The 19,092-nt window shown below is 41.1% G+C and overlaps 1 protein-coding gene across 3 annotated transcripts in view; it reads left to right on the plus strand.

The window, feature by feature from the left end:
• The window catches only part of NALCN (sodium leak channel, non-selective), a 318,920-nt gene that overhangs the window by 293,382 nt on the left and 6,446 nt on the right, over positions 1-19,092 (plus strand). For all 3 annotated transcript variants that reach the window (XM_066380606.1, XM_066380605.1, XM_066380604.1), the window contains 11 exons: positions 358-464; positions 673-747; positions 1,482-1,601; positions 4,355-4,423; positions 5,723-5,871; positions 6,713-6,806; positions 8,261-8,393; positions 9,060-9,175; positions 11,863-12,020; positions 14,881-15,031; positions 16,593-16,742. In XM_066380606.1, coding sequence (XP_066236703.1) covers positions 358-464; positions 673-747; positions 1,482-1,601; positions 4,355-4,423; positions 5,723-5,871; positions 6,713-6,806; positions 8,261-8,393; positions 9,060-9,175; positions 11,863-12,020; positions 14,881-15,031; positions 16,593-16,742 — 1,322 coding nt within the window. The remainder of the gene's footprint in view (positions 1-357; positions 465-672; positions 748-1,481; positions 1,602-4,354; positions 4,424-5,722; positions 5,872-6,712; positions 6,807-8,260; positions 8,394-9,059; positions 9,176-11,862; positions 12,021-14,880; positions 15,032-16,592; positions 16,743-19,092) is intronic.

Here is a 19,092-nt window from a genome sequence, read left to right on the forward strand (position 1 = left end):
ATGGGCTATTAAAACCAGCCACCCAAAGGCTGTGCTTCAGTGGTCTCGGGGATAAGCCTTAATGAAAAATTGAATTTTTAAATAAAATATTTGTGCCTGCCTTTTCAACATATGAGTGAAATGTATTAAACTGACAGAAATTGAATGATGCGGTTCCCCTTCCAATCCAGACGGCGTCATGCACCATCATTTTAAATATTCAGGGCCAGCCATTCCTGCAAAACTACACAATAGATGAAGCTGTGGGGAGAGGGGAAATGTAATGGGTTTTATGATGAACATTAAGGAAAATTAAAGACAAGAAAGTAAATGTGACCTAGATCTAAAATGCCTTTGCCTGAACCTTTCTTTTCCCAGATAATGATGGTTTTAGAGCCAAGATGTATGACATAACCCAGCATCCGTTTTTTAAGAGGACAATTGCATTACTCGTACTGGCCCAGTCAGTGCTGCTCTCTGTCAAGGTACTTTGTGTCACCCTAAGACTCCGGGAATGCATTTCTTATCCATGGATTCATTCAAGAATATCATTAAGTGGTCATATCTCTATGATCTGTGTTCTTTAGTTTAAATTATTTTAATTCACAATTATGTTCAAATGGGAGAAAGAGGGGGTGGAGTTGTATTGTGCCCGATGGATATGGGCAAAGACTTGTGCTGTTTCCTTTTCAGTGGGATGTTGAGGACCCAGTGACTGTTCCTTTGGCAACAATGTCAGTTGTTTTCACCTTCATCTTTGTTCTAGAGGTACCATAATGAGTCAGTGGGCTCAGGGGGTGGAGGGTGGGAACAGTGCACGTTTTAAAATAAAATAGTGCCCCCTTTGATAGCACTTTTTTCAGTTCTGTGCTTTTTGAAGTCCTTTTATTTATTTATTTTTTTTTTTGGAGAGGGGTAGTGTGCTCTCAGGATATTTCCTTTTGAAGGCTATTGTGCTTACCTTGAGCAAAGACTTCACTTTATGTTTTGAATTTTTCTAACCACAAGAATTGCAAACTGTAGTTAATTGCAGTACCAGAATGCTGGCCTGTTTAGTCCTCTGAGTTCAAATAGTTAGAGCAAACTGCACAAACCACTATAATTCAGGACTTCAAATTGCAATATGGTGGCAAAGGGAGTTGGTCAGACAAGATTATTTTCATATACGGCCCATGCTTTATTACTTTCCAAGGATATTTTTTTTCTGCCAATCTCTTTGAAATACAAGCAGATTCTTATTTCACCCTATGCTAGTTGATCTTTCCCAAAATCTATGGTCTTTGGCTTGAGGAAGAAATATGTCCTGCTATCAAACTAGTCATAAAACAAGTAGTAAAGAGTGTGGAGAATATAAATGAGTTACTTACTCAGCATTTTTATATGTGTGATAAATTCTTCTCTTTGGTTTCTGCATCCTTTAAAACAATAACAACTCAAGTGAATACATTTAAATATGTACTAAAACTCAGTCTTGATTTTCTCTCTTTGACATTTCCCCCCAGGTTACAATGAAGATCATAGCAATGTCGCCTGCTGGCTTCTGGCAAAGCAGAAGAAATCGATATGATCTGCTGGTGACGTCACTAGGTGTTGTCTGGGTGGTACTTCATTTTGCCCTTCTGGTATGTGCATGATTGTTTATTTCAGTTGATCATTTCAGTTCAGGTAACCCTGTTTTCCGTCTCATTTCACTCCATGTCAGCAAACTCTCAGGTATTAGATCAATCTCCTTCAAATCCATCCTTGACTGAGATGGGTCCTAGGACATACTGGTACATATGCACACATGTGTACATGTAAACACACTGTGGCCACAGATATAATTTTAAATTTTCTCTCGGAGCCACGTTTAAAATATAAAAAAGAAACAAGTAACAGTAATTTAATATATATATGTATATATTTTTTAAACCTGCCATATTCAAAATTGTGTTATCATTTCAACATGTCAGCAATATAAAATTTATAAAGGAGAAATGTTGCATGCTCTTTTTTGTACTAAATCTTTGAATGTGTATCTTATAGTTATAGCATATCTTAATATAGACCCGTTACAATTCAAGTGCTTAATAATAGCATGTGCTTAGTGGTTACCATGTTGGATGCTGCTAAGTCCTAGTCGAGGGTCCACCATTTTTCAGTCTTGATCAAGTTATTTGTCTTCAATGATCCTTTATTTTCTTCTCTGAACTGGGTATATAATTTCATAATCTATATGTTCCATATGAGCATTATGAAAATGAAGAATGAGAAGCTTTTCTAACTGTAAAAATTATATTATAATTATATATAAATTATTATATTTATGTAATTAAAATTATATTATAATTATTATAAATACTTTTTTATTGTTAGTTTTTCGAATTCCCACCATTCTATTCATTCTCTCATCCTCTGGAAAAGATCCATAGACACGGAACCCATTTACACGTCACAAAGGCCTTGCTTTAGTATGAAATAGCTATACTTAGGAAGATATTGAGTGTCCTTTTTATAACAGCTGTCACCTTCAATATCAGGGACTGTGCCAAACCCAGGTGGGCTCTCAGTCACCTGGACTCATTTCCTCAAACACTAAATGGTATTGAGCACTACAGGTGTACAAGCCACAGTAGTAAGAACTGAGAAGAATGTAATGAGTAAAACAGAGACAGCTGCTGCTTTCATGAACTGCACAGCCTGGAAAGTTGGGTTAGCATTCACTGAATGCTCCCAAGTCAATGAGAATTACAGCTATGGGGAGGGAGCTGGAGGAGAGATGTTGATGTGATGACACATAATAGTACAAGATGGCTTCCTCAGGGAGGTCCTGGAAGAGATCCTGAGGGCGTGATCATTGGGTTCAGTCTGTAGAGTGAGGAGAGAACGTTTCAGGCAGTTGTCCCTAGGATGGAAGTGTGCAGTAATGGCAGTAGGAGCAAGAGAGACAAGGTGCAAGAGTGGGATGAGTAAGAAGGTATCAGGACCCTATAGCCCAGGTGAAAGGTCTCGGTCAGCATCCTAGAAGCTGTTGGGTGTTATCACTTTCAGAATGTAAAGCAAGGAGGTATCTATTGATACAGCAGGTTTGGAGCTAACATGGAGAGAAGGAGCATCAAAGCCCATTTTTCTATTTCTCCAAATTGCAGCTAAAAGTTCAAGCAGAAGGGTAGAGTAAGCTTCCTAAGTTTAGATGTTCCCAGAGAAGAGACCTAACCCCAAAAGACCAGCTTGCCTATTCTGCCTTCTTCCTTTTGTACTCCGAGAACCTCTGGTCCTGGAAGCCTGCTCATGCTCCACTCTGCTTTGCTGTGGACTACTGTGAAGGAAGACACAGCCTTTGTTCTCATCCAAAGATGATTCTGTGCAGACACATTTACTTCCTCGCACCTCACCAAAGATCTTACTGGACCCCCTCCCCAGGTGCCATCTGTGGCTGTTGTCATTTGCCTAGGCAAGGGTCCTCGAGGAAAATCACATTTTGGCATCAGCTTAATGCCACAGTTATTTTTGCAGTTATAGTCAGTGGGATTTTTGTTTCTCGGATTAAGCTTTCTTAGTCATAAAGCACACCAAGTCATCTCTTGCTATGATCACATACTCAGTGTGTTTCTGAGCAGGAAGGACATCTCTGAAATCATCTTAGACTAAAAAACATGTGGCCAGCTGGTCTCCAGGGGTCTTCAGAAGTTTTCAGAGAGAAGGAATCTGATCCCCAGCAACCTTTTCCAACACCAGACCCCATCCCTGATGTTGCATTGTTATCCTAGGTTGTTCTTACTCCTCAGAGAAGCTGGTCGCTTTTTATGTAAAAATAAGAGTTTTGTTTTGTTTTGTTTTTGAGAGGAGGGGAGATAGAAAGACAGACTCCCACATGTACCCTGGCTGGGATCCACCCAGCAACCCCATCTGGGGCTGATGCTCAGACCAACTGAGCTATTCCCAGCACTCAGGGCTGATGCTCAAATCAATGGCGCCACTGGCTATGAGAGGAGAAAAGAGAAGGGGGAGGGAGAGAAGGGAAAAGAGAAGCTGATAGTCGCTTCTCATGTGTGCCCTGACCTGGAATCAATCCTGTGACATCCACACGCCAGGCCGATGCTCTATCCACTGAGCCAAATGGCCAGAGCCAAAAAGAAGTTTTAAAATACAGAACTCAGCTGAGCAAAACAGAGTCCAAACTTTCATCTGAGATTTAATTTATAGTTAATATTTATTCATGAGTTTTGTCAGTGACCTTTTCAGCACCTTTTTAAGATAAATTTCTTAAAGGATTTTTCACATTTTATTAAACTAATTATTCAGTAGACTTCACAGAAGACTCAAAATGAAAAATGGAACAGTAACAAGATCTTCTGTGCAGATTATGAGAAACTCTCTTCTGTTTAAATTCCAGAATGCATATACCTACATGATGGGCGCATGTGTGATTGTCTTTAGGTTTTTCTCCATCTGTGGAAAGCATGTAAGTATGTTGTGAAGAATAGCATCAAAGTTTGCATATACAGTGAAGAAAGGAGCAATGATTAGTTTCATTTGACCTTCTGGTCTTTATTGCTGTAGTTAACAAATTGCTAGACAATTGTTGTAAGTCCAAACAAGTAAATTTTAAATATTAAAATGAATCAGTAGCTTTGTTATAATGTTTCCTGACATTGTTGTTTTATAAATAAAAATGGTGTTTTATTTATTATTCATATTTTCCAAGTAAACTCAATCATCAAGCAAGATAGCCTATCAGGCATGAAAATAAAAACCAATGGTCTTTTTTAATTATTATTATTGATTACACAGGGAGAGAGACAGAAAGGGAAAGACAGAGGGAGGAGAGTGTGAGAAGCATTAATTTGTAGTTGCATCACTTTAGTTGTTCATTGATTGCTTTTCACATGTGCCTTGGCTCAAGCCAAGCCAGTGACCCCTTGCTCAAGCCAGAGACCGTGAGCTCAAGCTTGGGACCATATTGATGACCCTGCACTGATCGTCCTGCACTCAAGCCAGCAACTCCATGCTCAAGCTTCAAGCCCATGTTCAAACCAACAAGGCTGGCCTCAAGCCAGCGACCTCAGGATTTCAAACCTTGGACTTCAGTGTTCTGGGTTGATGCTCTATCCACTGCACCACCATGGCTCAGGCCCAGTGGTCTTTCTTAATACTTCTTTATTTTTAGTTTTTATATTTATAAAATTATTTTACTGCAAAGAAAAATAATCCTTACTGAGCATTCATAATTCTATGATTCCATATTTCTTTATATTCTTTATTAATGTTCATACATACATTCAAAATATATTTTTCCTTTATAAAGCACTGTTTTCTTTTTTGATACTAACAGTATGTCATATGCATCCCATGTATCCACATACTCCACACATTATTTGATGGTATTTAGGTTTGCATAAACATCTATTTGTGGAAGAATCCTGAGTCTACTTGCAACCCCAAAATTTATAGCCCATATCACGGAGAATTAGAGAGCAAGAGAGGAGAAAACAGAAGGCCAAACATCTTAAGGTGGAACTTTTATTAATTTGAATGTGAAGGCAGAACAGTTTGAAATAAAAGTAGAAGTTCTCTCTAAGGGTCTTTGAACAATATTCAGATTTAATAGTTAATAATAAGCAATTTTCAAATGATATTCTGAGGATCACTCTTGTGCCAGCCAGCTTAAATGTTACTTACTTGCCATGGTCTCCAGCTTAATGAACTGAATACTCATGTGGTCCCTCTGTCTCAGTCCATCTCTACCTCTGTCTGCACACAGGTCACTCTGAAGATGCTGCTCCTGACGGTGGTCGTCAGCATGTATAAGAGCTTCTTCATCATCGTGGGGATGTTCCTGTTGCTGTTGTGTTATGCTTTCGCTGGAGTTGTTTTATTTGGGACTGTGAAGTATGGAGAGAACATTAACAGGTTGCTGTGTGTTTTTCTTTCCTTTTACTTATCAAGCAAACTTTTTTTAGTAATGAAATCATGAATAAGCACCTGAATAATGTTTTGTCTGTTAAATGTGGTGAGGGAGAAGTGATCAGTTGGAAATTAAAACAAAATTGAAAAAACAAAATTTTAAATATTTTTCTAATTGAAAACAGTAGACCTTAGAAAAGTCAAGAATAAAAGAAAACAAAAAGAATCTGTAATTCCACTGCCACGCAGGATTAACCACTTCTGATAGTCTGGTGAATTCCAGCACTCTTTCTGTCCACGCACTGCCAAAAAATGATGTATTGTTTTAATTAAATAATTTTGAGATAACATTTTTTATTGTTTTTTTTCCTTTCTTTTAACAAAAGATGGGAAATTAGAAATCACCCCCCATGGTAATTATATAAGGAAAGCATTTTTCAAAGATTATCTTAAATTTTTTTGGAAGCATCTCATAGTTTAAAAAAGAAAAGTCCTTATAATACAATAAATTACAGACTGATGTCTAGTTGCACAGGTGACTTATTTGACACATGGCAGCTCCACCTTTTATGCTGTCATCCATGTGAGGGAAGGAATCACTTTACGTTGTCAAAGCTTGTCCCCTCAGTCTTCCAAGATAAATGGCAAGGAATCAGTGGCACCATGCTAAGGTTGGGTTATTAAAACAGTTATACTTGGGGACAAGTATAAATTAAAAAAAAAAACAAATAAATGGTTGCATGGCAACCAAATTTGCTCCAAAATTCATCTATTTTGATGGTGGCAAACCTTACTACTTCATGACAACTATATTATTCATATTCTGAATTTTTTTTTCTTAAATTAGGCATGCAAACTTCTCTTCAGCTGGCAAAGCTATTACTGTGCTGTTCCGAATTGTCACAGGTGAAGACTGGAACAAGATTATGCATGACTGTATGGTAAATATCTCTTCATCATTAACAGTGCTTCAGCTTAGAATCAGTTAAACTCTTGAGCCATGCAACACTGGCAGTATCCTCCTGGTTAGCATCAAGACTTTGGATACAAAATGCATCATTGTGGCATTTTAGTCTATAAAATTGCATATTTTTTTTTTGCATTAAAAAATATGGACATACAGGAAGGTTTGTTCTGAACCATACGCTGTGGGCCAGGTCTTCAGTAATTCCAAGTCATTCCCAAGGAGCTTAGGGCAAGGACTCTGAGCTATACTCTGTCTTCTCTAGGCTAATTCTTCATCCTTCGGGTTTTACTTTAAACTTCAGGAATCCTGCCTTATGCTAAGCCCACTGGTTGTATGTTTTCACAGCATGCTAAATTTTTCTTTTATAAGTGTATCACAACTTATAATGAGTTATTGGCTTGATTTGTTTATTTCATCTCTTTCTCACCCTCTGGACCAATATTACTCAAAAGAAATTTCTGGCTATCTGCACTGCCCAGTTCAGTAGCCACTACTCACAAGTGGTTATTGAGCATTTGAAATGTACCAGTTAAAACTATACTTTCAGGGATCATTTCTATAGTTCAAAATGTGACCAGTTAAAATAAGAAACTGCATTTTAAATTGTATTTAATGTTAGTGAACATATATTTAAATTTCAACAGCCACATGTATTTAGTGGCCACCATGTTGGACTGCACAGCTCTAGACTGTCAGCAAGATACAGGAGGGACTAGGTCTTGGTCCTTGCTTACCAGTCTGCCCCAATACTGGACGAAAACCTAGCACATAGTAAGAATTCAGGAACTTCATGCATGAATTAATGAACAAATCTGATATCAATTTAGGCTGAATTAAAGAAATTAAAAAAAGAAAGAACCAGCAGAATGCCATGTAAACATAGAAGAATTAGTCTCTCAAATGAAAGAAATCAGGAGGTTTCTCAGAGTTGTTGGCATTCGGGAATGTCATAACAGCCCCTGATGGTGCTCCAGAGGTGACGATTGCTGGCTTTTCCTTGCCCAGTTTGAACATGAAATTGCTGTGTATAACAAATCCTCCTAAAATTTTATCCCATTACTTAAGTCAGAGAAAAACTTTTAAATGCCCCTTTGCTTTGTGGTCTGCTGTTTGCATCACAGTGATAAATTATCACTTGAGGCCAGTGCGGTGGCAGACAAAGCATCTCTTAGAGGATTTTCATTATGCTTCTAAAATGGCAACGAACTTGGGATTCTAAAAGACTAAAAGCATAACATGAATGAAATGTTCTTTTTGATTTTTGCCCCAGATGATGTCTCTAATGTATATAGTGTTTGAGAGTTTACTTTGAAGTTAATTATATTTTACATGGGTTAGGAATATATTCATTAACCACAGTCAGTTAACAAAGGTGTGTATTCTTCTCTGCTGTCACTCTCTCCTCTCCCTCCCTCCCACTCCCCATAGGTCCAGCCGCCCTTTTGTACTCCAGATGAATTTACATACTGGGCGACAGACTGTGGAAATTATGCCGGGGCCCTTATGTATTTCTGTTCATTTTATGTCATCATTGCCTACATCATGCTAAATCTCCTCGTAGGTTAGTGATGTTCGGTGCATATTTTTTTTAATCTCTTTAAACTCAGGTACTTAGATAATTATGTATAATTTTTAAGTAATTATCCTGGATTGCTTGGGGTGGGTGTTTCATGGCATTAATTATAAATTGTTGCCTCTCCATCCAGAAGCAGAAAAAGAATTTTAAAAGGCATGTAAATGACAGCTGATTGCAATTTCAAGAGTTGTTCTATTTATTATGATTATTAATCTCAAACGAGTTTTTCTCATGGATTGAGTTGAACAAATATTGGGGGATGGGCTACCTTTATAGCCTCGAAATGTCACATTTATGGTTGTGAAAGATACATGTTGTTCGCCCAGCTGTGGGGCCACCCAGAACTCAATTTGACCTTTAAAAACAGCCCTGGAACACTCAACTGCAAGAAAAAGCCAGCTGGCGTGAATATCCACACACACAGAATGTGTGTTTATGCTTATGACCCTCATGTTTTGGAAAGCCAGGAGCTAGAGAAATAGCTTAGTCCAAGCCAACTTGGAAACCACACTAAAAGCACTTAAAAGTTTTGGCTTATCATGTAGCTGATAAAATTCATTATTTATAAAAGATGTTTTACATTTTCAAAAAAAAAATGATAGATTCACATAATTGTCTAACTTCATCGTTTTTTCTTTCTTTCACTTTTAGCCATAATTGTGGAAAATTTCTCCTTGTTTTATTCCACTGAGGAGGACCAGCTTTTAAGTTACAATGATCTTCGCCACTTTCAAATCATATGGAATATGGTGGATGACAAACGAGAGGTAAGTGAGTGGGTTCTCGTTCCATGCCCCACCCAAAAGAGACTTATTGCCAGATCTCAAATATGATTTTGTGGTTGGACTTTGACATACATTGAATTTTGATGGCCATTGGTGGATTGCAGAAAGCTGTCATTGACAATCCAGAAGAATGTGCTAGAAGGGGAGAGGGACAGAATAACACCCCTAAAGTCCTTTCAACCAAAAATGTCCTCTTCTTCAGGCATTCAGAAGATTGGCAAGAAAGGAAACCACGGGAGCTCTGAAGAAACCAGCCCTGGGCTTGGGGCTGGAAAAGGGATGAAATTCAAATTACTAAAGGGAAAGGATAGTACAGATTTAGGACCCCCTGAGCCTCCAAGAGCAATCCCATTTAGACGTGCATATGAGTTATTTAAGTGACTTTAAACTTATTTTAATTACTTTAGACTTAGTATTTAACCGTTTTCATCACAAAGCTTACCCAGGATTTACTAGAATTAGTGAAAGCAGCAGCTTCCTCTTCCTCCTCCTCCTCTTCCCATTCTTCATTCTAGCAAACACTCAGGCATAGTTGTAGGCACTGGAGATATATCAATGAGCAAGATGGAAAAGTCAGGAAATAAAATTAAAGAGAAATAATCATTATTATTATTTTGAAAAGCTGTGAACACTGAAGGTAACATGGTAGTGAGTGATTGGAATCAGGGGCAGACAACTTTAGCAGGTGTCATGAAGACCCATCTGGGGAGGTGCTCTTTGACCCAGTATCTGAGAAATGAGTTAGATTTAGCCATGGGGAGATCTGGGAAACAATCTGAAAATAGTTTCAAGAAGAGTTGACTGAGGACACAAAGACCAATGGGCCAGACAGGCTGAGTAAACGGTATTCTGGCCTAGAGCTGAGGCATGGCTTTCTCCACCCCTTTTACTTGCTCTTCCCTTGGTAGCTGTATGGCCAGTATTCGTGGCCACTATCAAAGCCGCCTGGCCAACGCAGGTTCAGGTTTGATTCAAACAGATCGTAAAGAAACAATTGAGCCAAAAGCTGATGGGCCATTTTCCTTTAATCCTAGCTCGCACTGGGCAAGTGAGTAAATACAAACACACTGGGCTCCAAACCCATTCATTCAGCACTCACAGAGCTACTGACTCATCTGAGTTTTCCTAGAATCAAAGGCTTCTACCTCACCAGTCTTATTCACCTCTGTTCCCCATCTCCTTCTCCTGTGCAAACTGGCTTTTCCTTTACCATTCCACCATTTTGGCTGCCTCCTCCATGTGGCATCCCTGCCCTGCCTCCGTGGGCTCTTCCTCTCTACAAGAAGGTGGCCACTTTTCCCCAACACATTAGCATAACCACGCCCATAACAAGCAAGAAGGGGAACTAGCTGTATCACCTGACAGCAGCAGTCATCTTTAACAATAAGGGTGAGAAAAAAAATAACTTTATCTGCCCAACAGCGCCCCCACTTCATTTAAGCACTAGTTTCGGGAGGTTTTCTTCCAAGGCAGTGACCTGCAAGTTAAAAACCTGTCTGACTGAGCTCTCATCTTAGCTGGACCCACTTCCTCTCCATGATGGCCACCTGCAGGGACCTACTTTTCTCTGACATACACATGGAAGATGGCTCCACCACTCCTGTGTTAGATGTCAGTGACTGACAGGAATTCATGGCTCACCAATGCCTCTGTCTCTTGCACAATACCTAATTTAAAGACACGGTTAGGCTGGCATGGTAGGATTGCCTAGAAAGGAGTGACATGTGGAAGATTTTTCAGAACCTGGAGCTGCTCTGACCGGAAAGAGGGCAGAGCTGAGAGCCCAATTCTCTTGTTTGTGATTGTTCTAATAACAGAGAAGAACAGGAAAGGAGTGATTGATCCGTAGGAGAACAACTTAAGTGAGAAGAGAATCATGCGCAATGTGTGTTTCACTTTTTGTATTAATGCATTACCAACCCACTCCACATGTGTGCTAGGCAAACATATGAGCAGAGGCTGAGTCAGCGGAATGTGCTAGAAGAGAAAAGCCTGATCCAGCACGTGTGGAGCCCAGGACAGGCAGAGGGAGAGCTTCCCACCCTCCTTGGCTCCCAACACTGCATGATTGTAAAATCCCACAGACCCAGAGGCACACCATGTGTTCAGCTTTTCTGTTATATTATATTTTTTAATGTATTTTTTTAATTACAGCAGACATACCATATGATATTATACTGCTCACAAAATTTAGAGGATCAGTGAACGTGCAGATGCTCCAGTACTTTCAGCCTTTTGTACAGTGCATTTTCACCAATGAAATAAAAGTTGGTTTTGCATCTCTTTTGCATAATCAAACAACTTTCTTTGACTTGTGATTTGCTTTTCTGATGTTCTTGTTTAATAAAAAAAAATCAAATGCTTCTTTTTTTTTTTTATCACTTCATATTCATTTCGAAATATCCCCTAATTTTCGTGAGCCGTATAGTTTCAGGTGTATATCGCAGTGATTGGACTTGGCACTCCGCCAAAGGCTCAGCCTTTGTCTCCTGCCCCTCCCAGCGCACACCCTCCTGTCCACCCTCCAGGGAGACCAGGGACTTCCTTGCCACCGGGTGCCCTATTTTGCATATTTTGTGAAATTACTTCAGGTATTTTGGTGTGAAAACAGACCCCAGTGAACCATTGTGGCCTCTGGTGATTTATGAGTTACTGTGCTCTGCCACCAGGGGGTGATTCCGACCTTCCGCGTGAAGTTCCTGCTGCGGCTGCTGCGGGGGCGGCTGGAGGTGGACCTGGACAAAGACAAGCTTCTGTTCAAGCACATGTGCTATGAAATGGAGAGGCTGCACAATGGCGGCGATGTCACTTTCCATGACGTCCTAAGGTAGGAGGGGGTGTTTCACAGCGGTGTGTTACAGAGTCTGGAGACTGGAAGCTGTGATCCTGAAGAGCCCTGTGATACACAGTCAACACGTAGGTCCATAACCTAAAATGCCACATCCGCTTTGGTGATGAGACAAGGCCATCCATCTCAGGCTGGCAGTGGCCTTTCTCTCTGAGATTTAATGATGTTCCAGTGAGTACCTCACCTGGGAGGGGAGGGAAGTTGTGGCCTGATACCCCTAGATGTGCCCCTTCCTGAACGGGGAGCTCTTGAAGGAGAGAAGTTGAGGGACCTCAGAGAGCTCAGGCCTACCCTCCATTTTTCAAGGAAGGAACTGGTCCAGGAGAATTGAGTGACTTGCTCACAGGTACCCTGCCTTGGCTGCCAAACTGGAGCTGAAATTCAGATCTCTCTGTGGTTCTAACAAGAATTTGCCTGGACCACTCTGCAATGGGTGCTGTCAGATGGTTGACAAACCACATTTTCCGAGCATTTGATGAGTACTGAGACAGAACAGAGGGGCAAACTGAGGGCTGAGAGGCTTCGGTGTTAGTTTGCTGTGACTGCTGTAACAGAATACCATACACTGAGTGGTTTAAACAACAAATCGATTGGCTCACTGTTCTGGAGGCTGAAAGTCTGAGATTAAGGTGCTGGCAGGGTTTGTTCCTTCTGAGGAAATAGAGAAATCTGTCCCACTCTTTCCTTTAGCTTCTGGGGTGTTGCCAGCCATCCCTGGCATTTCTTGACTTATTAAAACATCACCCCAATCTTAACTTTCATCTTCACATGGTGCTTTCTCTGTGCGTGTGTGTCTGTGTCCACATTTTCACTTCTATAAGGACTCCGGTTACATTGAATTAGGGACCCACCTCATTCTACAATAGTATAATCTCATCTGAACTAATCCATCTGCAATGGCCTATCACATTGTGAGGTACTGAGGATTAGAACACCAAAATATTGGGAGGGGGACCAATTAACCCAGAATGGCTTCTTCAACAGGAGCCCATGGATAATACTAAGAGGGTCATTGATTTGGAAAGTAAAGCAATTACAACTTTATTTTCACTAATTGCTCACGGAATTGCAATATTTTTTTCAGTGATGAGTGCAGGCAACAAACCATAGCAGTATCAACAATACCCATGTCTTTGTCACCAGTAAAAATCATAGATATTTTCAGGTCACATTTCTCCTGTGGCTGATATTCTCAAAATACCCTTAATGAATATCAGTACGTCTAAGTGATAGTAGTCATTTGACCTCAGCTAAATGATATTATTTAATGCAATAATAAAGAAGCACTTATGTTATTATAGTACTCATTTTCAAAAAAAAATAATTTGAGAACTCTTATTTTGATATAATCGGTTTCCTTTGAAATAATACATATTTTATTTTATACATCTAAAACCTTATTCTAAAAAATGTCCCACAGCTTCCACTGCCAAAGAGGTTCATGCCACAGAAAAGGTAGCCTGAAAATAGCACTAGCTGTTTTCACCATGTTGCAAATAACTAACAAATTAAATGGTGGGTATTGTGTCACAGATTTCAGGAACATTCAGGTATAGAGAAATATGCTTCAACTAGAATTTGGAAAAATTCCAGGGCAGGAAGGAAGGATCTGGAGGAATTCTCTCAAGGTCTCAATCTTACCTCCTTCTATTCTATTCAGTTCTTCTGGGGACAAGCTAAAAGACAGGGGAAGACAGGGCAGAAAATACCCGTGAATAACACAGGATGACAACTCTCTCAGAATGACACCTAGTCTTTTCTTCTAGTGACAAATATTTTTAGGTTGAAAATGAGGCACAGAGACATACAATTGTCATTCATAATTAAAATTCAACCTTTTTAGAACACAGTGATGCATCTGATAAAATGAACCCAGGCAAAGTCAAGGGTGGCATTGCTGACCCTATCTCTCTAGCCCAGTGTATGATGAAAACAGTTCAGCACTAATGAGATTCTTGATTAGGTAGAGAAGAAAGAGCAAATGCCCTTTTCCCTCCATGGTGGGAAAAGCCTTCTCTCTACAAAGAAGAGATCACTGTACCAGTACTGAGTGGGTCAGGGCTTCTCTAGTGTTGCCATGCTGTGATTTGGGCTAGGGAGATGAAATTAAGGTCCCACCAGGGCCAAGCAGAGACGGAGCAATGACTGGGATTCTGCAGCTGTACCAGGGTGCACAAAGAAGGGGCTGCAGCCCCCTTTGGCCATGGACCCCTCAGCCTGAACTCAAGTCACCTTATTGCTCAGGAGATGCCCTGCAATGCACTAGCTGTGTTGGTTTCATTTGCCACTGTCTGGGTCTGTTGTGCCAAGGGCTGACCGGGAGTGCAGGTTTCAGCCTGGCTTTGCATCCCTCAAAACTAGTGAGCAAGACCCAGGGGGACAGTGCGGTAAATTGAGAGGGTAATATGGGGCGGAGGAGGCATGACCTGCAGCCAAGCGTATTAACTATCGCCGGTGGGAGCTGAATGTGGGGAGAATAAAGAGAGTTTTCCTTCTACAGGGAAAGTTCCAGAGCCTTAAGCAGCTGATTTTCAGGGCATAGCCTGGATCTTTTGTATCACAAACACTTATATGGCACTTTACCATTAATAAGCACCTCACAAATATCAACATCCTTAATTATTTAATAAAGTAAATACCATGACTATCCCCAGCTTACAGATGAGAGGAGAGAGACAGTGAAGAGGCATAACCAGCCCCAGCCCTCCGGTTAGTCAGGGTGGCTTCAGAATGCTACCCTGGCTGGATTGGGTGATGGCCTCTCTGGATCTGGAGATCTCTAGGAGTCTAAATCCCAGGGAAATCAGAGCGGCAATTGCTGTTGTATTTTCCCCACCAGCATGCTCTCCTACCGGTCGGTTGACATCCGGAAGAGTTTGCAGTTGGAGGAGCTGCTTGCAAGGGAGCAGCTGGAGTACACCATCGAGGAGGAAGTGGCCAAGCAGACCATCCGCATGTGGCTGAAAAAGTGCTTAAAGCGCATCAGAGCTGTGAGTGAACCGGAAGCATCCAGGATTTTATTTCCTCCCCAAGAGCTTCGTGAACAAAGGGATTAATTAAATCCTTCAGTGATTAGCCTTCCGTTCCTTCAACTACGTCAACTTCATCCACTTATGGTGGTTAGATAATGATTCAAACCTTGACTTGGGTCCAAATTCAGCTGTATCCTCTTTTTTTTTTTTTAAGACTTTATTTATTCAACTTTCAGAGAGGAGAGAGAGAGAGGAGAAAGAGGGAAAGAGAGAGAAGGGGGAGGAACAGGGAGCATCAACTCCCATATGTGCCTTGACCAGGCAAGCCCAGGGTTTCGAACCAGCAACCTCAGTGTTCCAGGTCGATGCTTTATCCCACTGCGCCACCACAGGTCAGGCTCAGCTGTACCCTCTTAAGCAAAGTCCATAAGACATATCCACTAAATCACATTTTTATAATACAGTGTGAATGTTTAAGGAGCAGTTTAATGGTACTAAAATATTTATGCTGTCCATTTATTAAACTCAGCTGTTTAAACTGCTAGAAATCTATATATTGATTGGCAAATGAATTTACAAAACTACTTTTAAATTGTTCCTAAAATTCTACCATAATGTTGATAATTTTGTGTGGTCTTTAATCAAAGACCATCTTTTCTGGGAGTTTAACGATCTGTTTGCTACTTCCTGAACTATAAGCTTGTAAGATTCTGTAACTCATAAGTCAATGAGTATTTACTGTATTTGTGTACATTGTGTTTACAATGGCATTTCTATTGGGTAACTAATTTTATGAATGCTTCTGACCTATGCTTTACACATGGGGCAAAAATTCAAATCAATCACTAAACATTTATACATAAAATATTTTTAAAATCCAGTTTCTCAAAACAACATTAACTACAGAAACATTGGATGAAAAAAGGCCCCAAAGAAACAAAACAGCCCAATCTCCTGTAGTGGGGAAGCTGTTACAACCGGCCCACTGGAGCTTTGCTAGTTCCCAGGAATGAAATCTGCCCTCCAGAGGCCCTGAGAAAGCTCAGAGAGCTGACCCGCGACCGGACTGTCCGGGCCCCTGTGTGTTCCAACACAGACCAGCCTGCTGGGCTGGCCTGCTCCAGTCTAGAACCCAGAAAGGAATGAGGGTTTCACTCTCCCACCCAAGGCTCTCTGCCTCTTTCGACATAAAGGAAAGGGGTGGCTCACATTGGTTTAGCGAACATAGAATAAGACGAGAAGGAGAAAAATAACAGACCACCAGCATTAATGACTTTAAAAAGTTTATTTTAAATAAAACACAAGCTAGTATCAATGAACGTTACTTCAACTGTTACGCTACTGAAAATGGAAGGAGTAAGCAATCCCTAAGTCTCTAAGCCTTTCTTCATAGCAGTCTGATAATTATCAGGAAAATTAAAGAATAAGGAATTGAAAATCCCTAAGAGGTCATCAAGCCTACAGTGTTTTTGGAGGAGAGAGAAGGAAATAACGGTATAATTTGACTAATAGAGGCAGGGGGACTAATAGATGTTGGACTGACTTTTCCATTTCTAAAATAACAATCGTATTTCCATAGAAACAGCAGCAGTCGTGCAGCATCATCCACAGCCTGAGGGAGAGCCAACAACAGGAGCTGAGCCGGTTTCTGAACCCCCCCAGCATCGAGACCACTCAGCCCAGTGAAGACATGCACGCTAACAGTCAGGATAACAATATGCAAACTGAGGTATGGGTATGAGGTGTCCTTTATTCAAGGACATTCTGTGCATTTTTTTTAAAGTAAAAGATAAATGAATGCTGTTCACATAGCCATTTCAAACAAAGTGGAAATAGATCTCATAGGCAGTTGTTGTTGTTTTGTTTCTTTTAGGTGGGAGGAGGGGAGATAGTGAGACAGATTCACGCATGCACCCTGACTGCGATCCACCTGGCAACCCCGTCTGAGGTCCAATGCTCTAGTACCAATCTATTTTTAGCATCTGAGGCCAATATGTTCTGACCAGCTGAGCTATCCTTAGTGCTCAGGGCCACTCTAGAACCAATCAAGCCACTGACTGTGAGAGGGGAAGAAAGAGAGAAGGGGGCAGGGGAAACACATGGTCACTTCTCTTGTGTGCCCTGACCAGGAATCGTACCCAGGACATCCATATGCTGGGCCAACTTTCTATCCACCGAGTCACCAGCCAGGGCCTCATAAGCAGTTCTTAAGTTAAACAACAATAGTTGGAATATGATCCAGATTATGTTTGTGTCTTTGCTGTCCTGGAGTTGGTTGAAGTTATTTCAAAAGACCCTGATTTGTATGGTTGCTAAAATAATGTTAATGCCCTGGATTTAGTAATTCTGTTGATATTTTCCACTTTAAAGTGATAGCATCACCTCTTTAAGGGCTTGATTTGAGCCTGGCTCTGTTACAGGACTTAGGAGAACATGGTTTGTCTGAAGTTCTGCCCTAACTGTTTTCTCCTACTAAGTCATAGAAACTTGCAGAAAATCAGTGAAAATGTTTGAAACTGGCCTTCAACCTTTTCAAATAGCCAGATTCATTGAGGATTTGTTTTTCCTCGTTTGGGCACAAGAAGAGCATATGGGATTTGGGGACGATTAACTTGAGGGCCTTCTATTTATTAGGGCACAGCATATCTTCATTTCCAAACTCAATTTGTATGCCCATAAAAAAACCACAGGGAGTCCCCAGGGTCCTGGAGAGCCCTGTGCTGTGAGAAGCAGCTGGCAGAGAGGTGGAGGGGAGGGGGAGAGGGGCCCTTTGTGAGGATACAGTTATGGGTTGGGTTGAGTTGATCCCGCATTCTGAAAGAAGTTCCCTGGCAGCATCAGGCTTCAGCTTGTATAGGGACACAGTCAGGGGCCAGTGATAACTACTGAAGCCTGAGGCTTCCTGGTCCAGTGGGATGCTCAAAGGAGCCTTCTTGTTTATAGCCCAAATTTGAGTGGATTTCATGTTGTTGGCTCCCCAGCTTATAGGAGTCATCTGCCACCGATTACAGGGACTTATTCAGGGAAGGTCAACAAAGGGGGAGTGGGAGACTTCTACAATGGCCCTGGCACCTACATGCCCTGAGGATGGCCGGCAGTGCCTCCTGTGTGGGCTGAGATATAATCAGGATAGTCAGATGAGGCTGAGTCAGGGAAAGCGATGATGGCAGAGCTCTCTGGCTTTTAGGTTAAAAAGAAATAAAACCCGAGAGGTACTAAAAACTCCAAGAGGGGATATTCAAGTAGTGGGAAGGCTCAGGTGCTGATAAGAAAGGGGAAGGTGATGATGAACCAGAGAGAAGGGAACATGTGTGGAGGGTCTGAGCATTTGTCTTTGACTTTAGTCTTAATTGGTATAAGCTTTGATCTCCTCCAGGGCCCATCACAGCTTTGTCTGCAGAGAATTTTCTTCCTGAAGCTCTAGGCATTGACCTCCAGGTTGGCAAGAGTATGCTTCCCCCAAATAGCCAGTCCCCACTGCCCCGAAATGTCACCTTACTGAAATGTCACCATCCTTGCTCTAGTGAATGGCTACCAGGTGTGGAGGGAATGTGGCCATGGCGGTGGAGCATTCCTGCAGGGGTGTCAGAGAAGAGACACTACCTGGAGAGTGGGCCTCCTTTCTTCACGGTGTGCAGTGGTGACTCTTCCACTTCCTGACTCTTTTACCCATTTTCTCTTTCCTGTCCCCATTGTGGACACTATAGCTCCGTATTGTTTTTCCCACTTGTTTCCTGCCATGTTTTCTTTCTTTCTATTTTTCTGAATTAATTTCGCTGGACCGCATAGTGGATAGACAGTCACGTACCTTGCAATACAGTGACATTCCCAGTCCCCACCGGGTCCCCCACATAGTAATTACCGTGTCACTGACTGTGTTCCCTGTGCTGCACTTGACATCCTGTAACTATTTTGTAACTACCAGTTTGTATTTCCTAATTCTTTCACCTTTTTCACCCATTCCCCCCATTTCCCTTGGAAAATATCAGTCTGTTCCCTTCATTCCCTTTGGAAAACATCAGTCTGTTCTCTGTATCTGTGAATTTGTTTCTATTTTGTTTGTTTCCTTCTTTAGATTC

Source organism: Saccopteryx leptura, chromosome 4 (genome assembly GCF_036850995.1).
Source record: "Saccopteryx leptura isolate mSacLep1 chromosome 4, mSacLep1_pri_phased_curated, whole genome shotgun sequence".
NCBI classification, from domain to species: domain Eukaryota; kingdom Metazoa; phylum Chordata; class Mammalia; order Chiroptera; family Emballonuridae; genus Saccopteryx; species Saccopteryx leptura.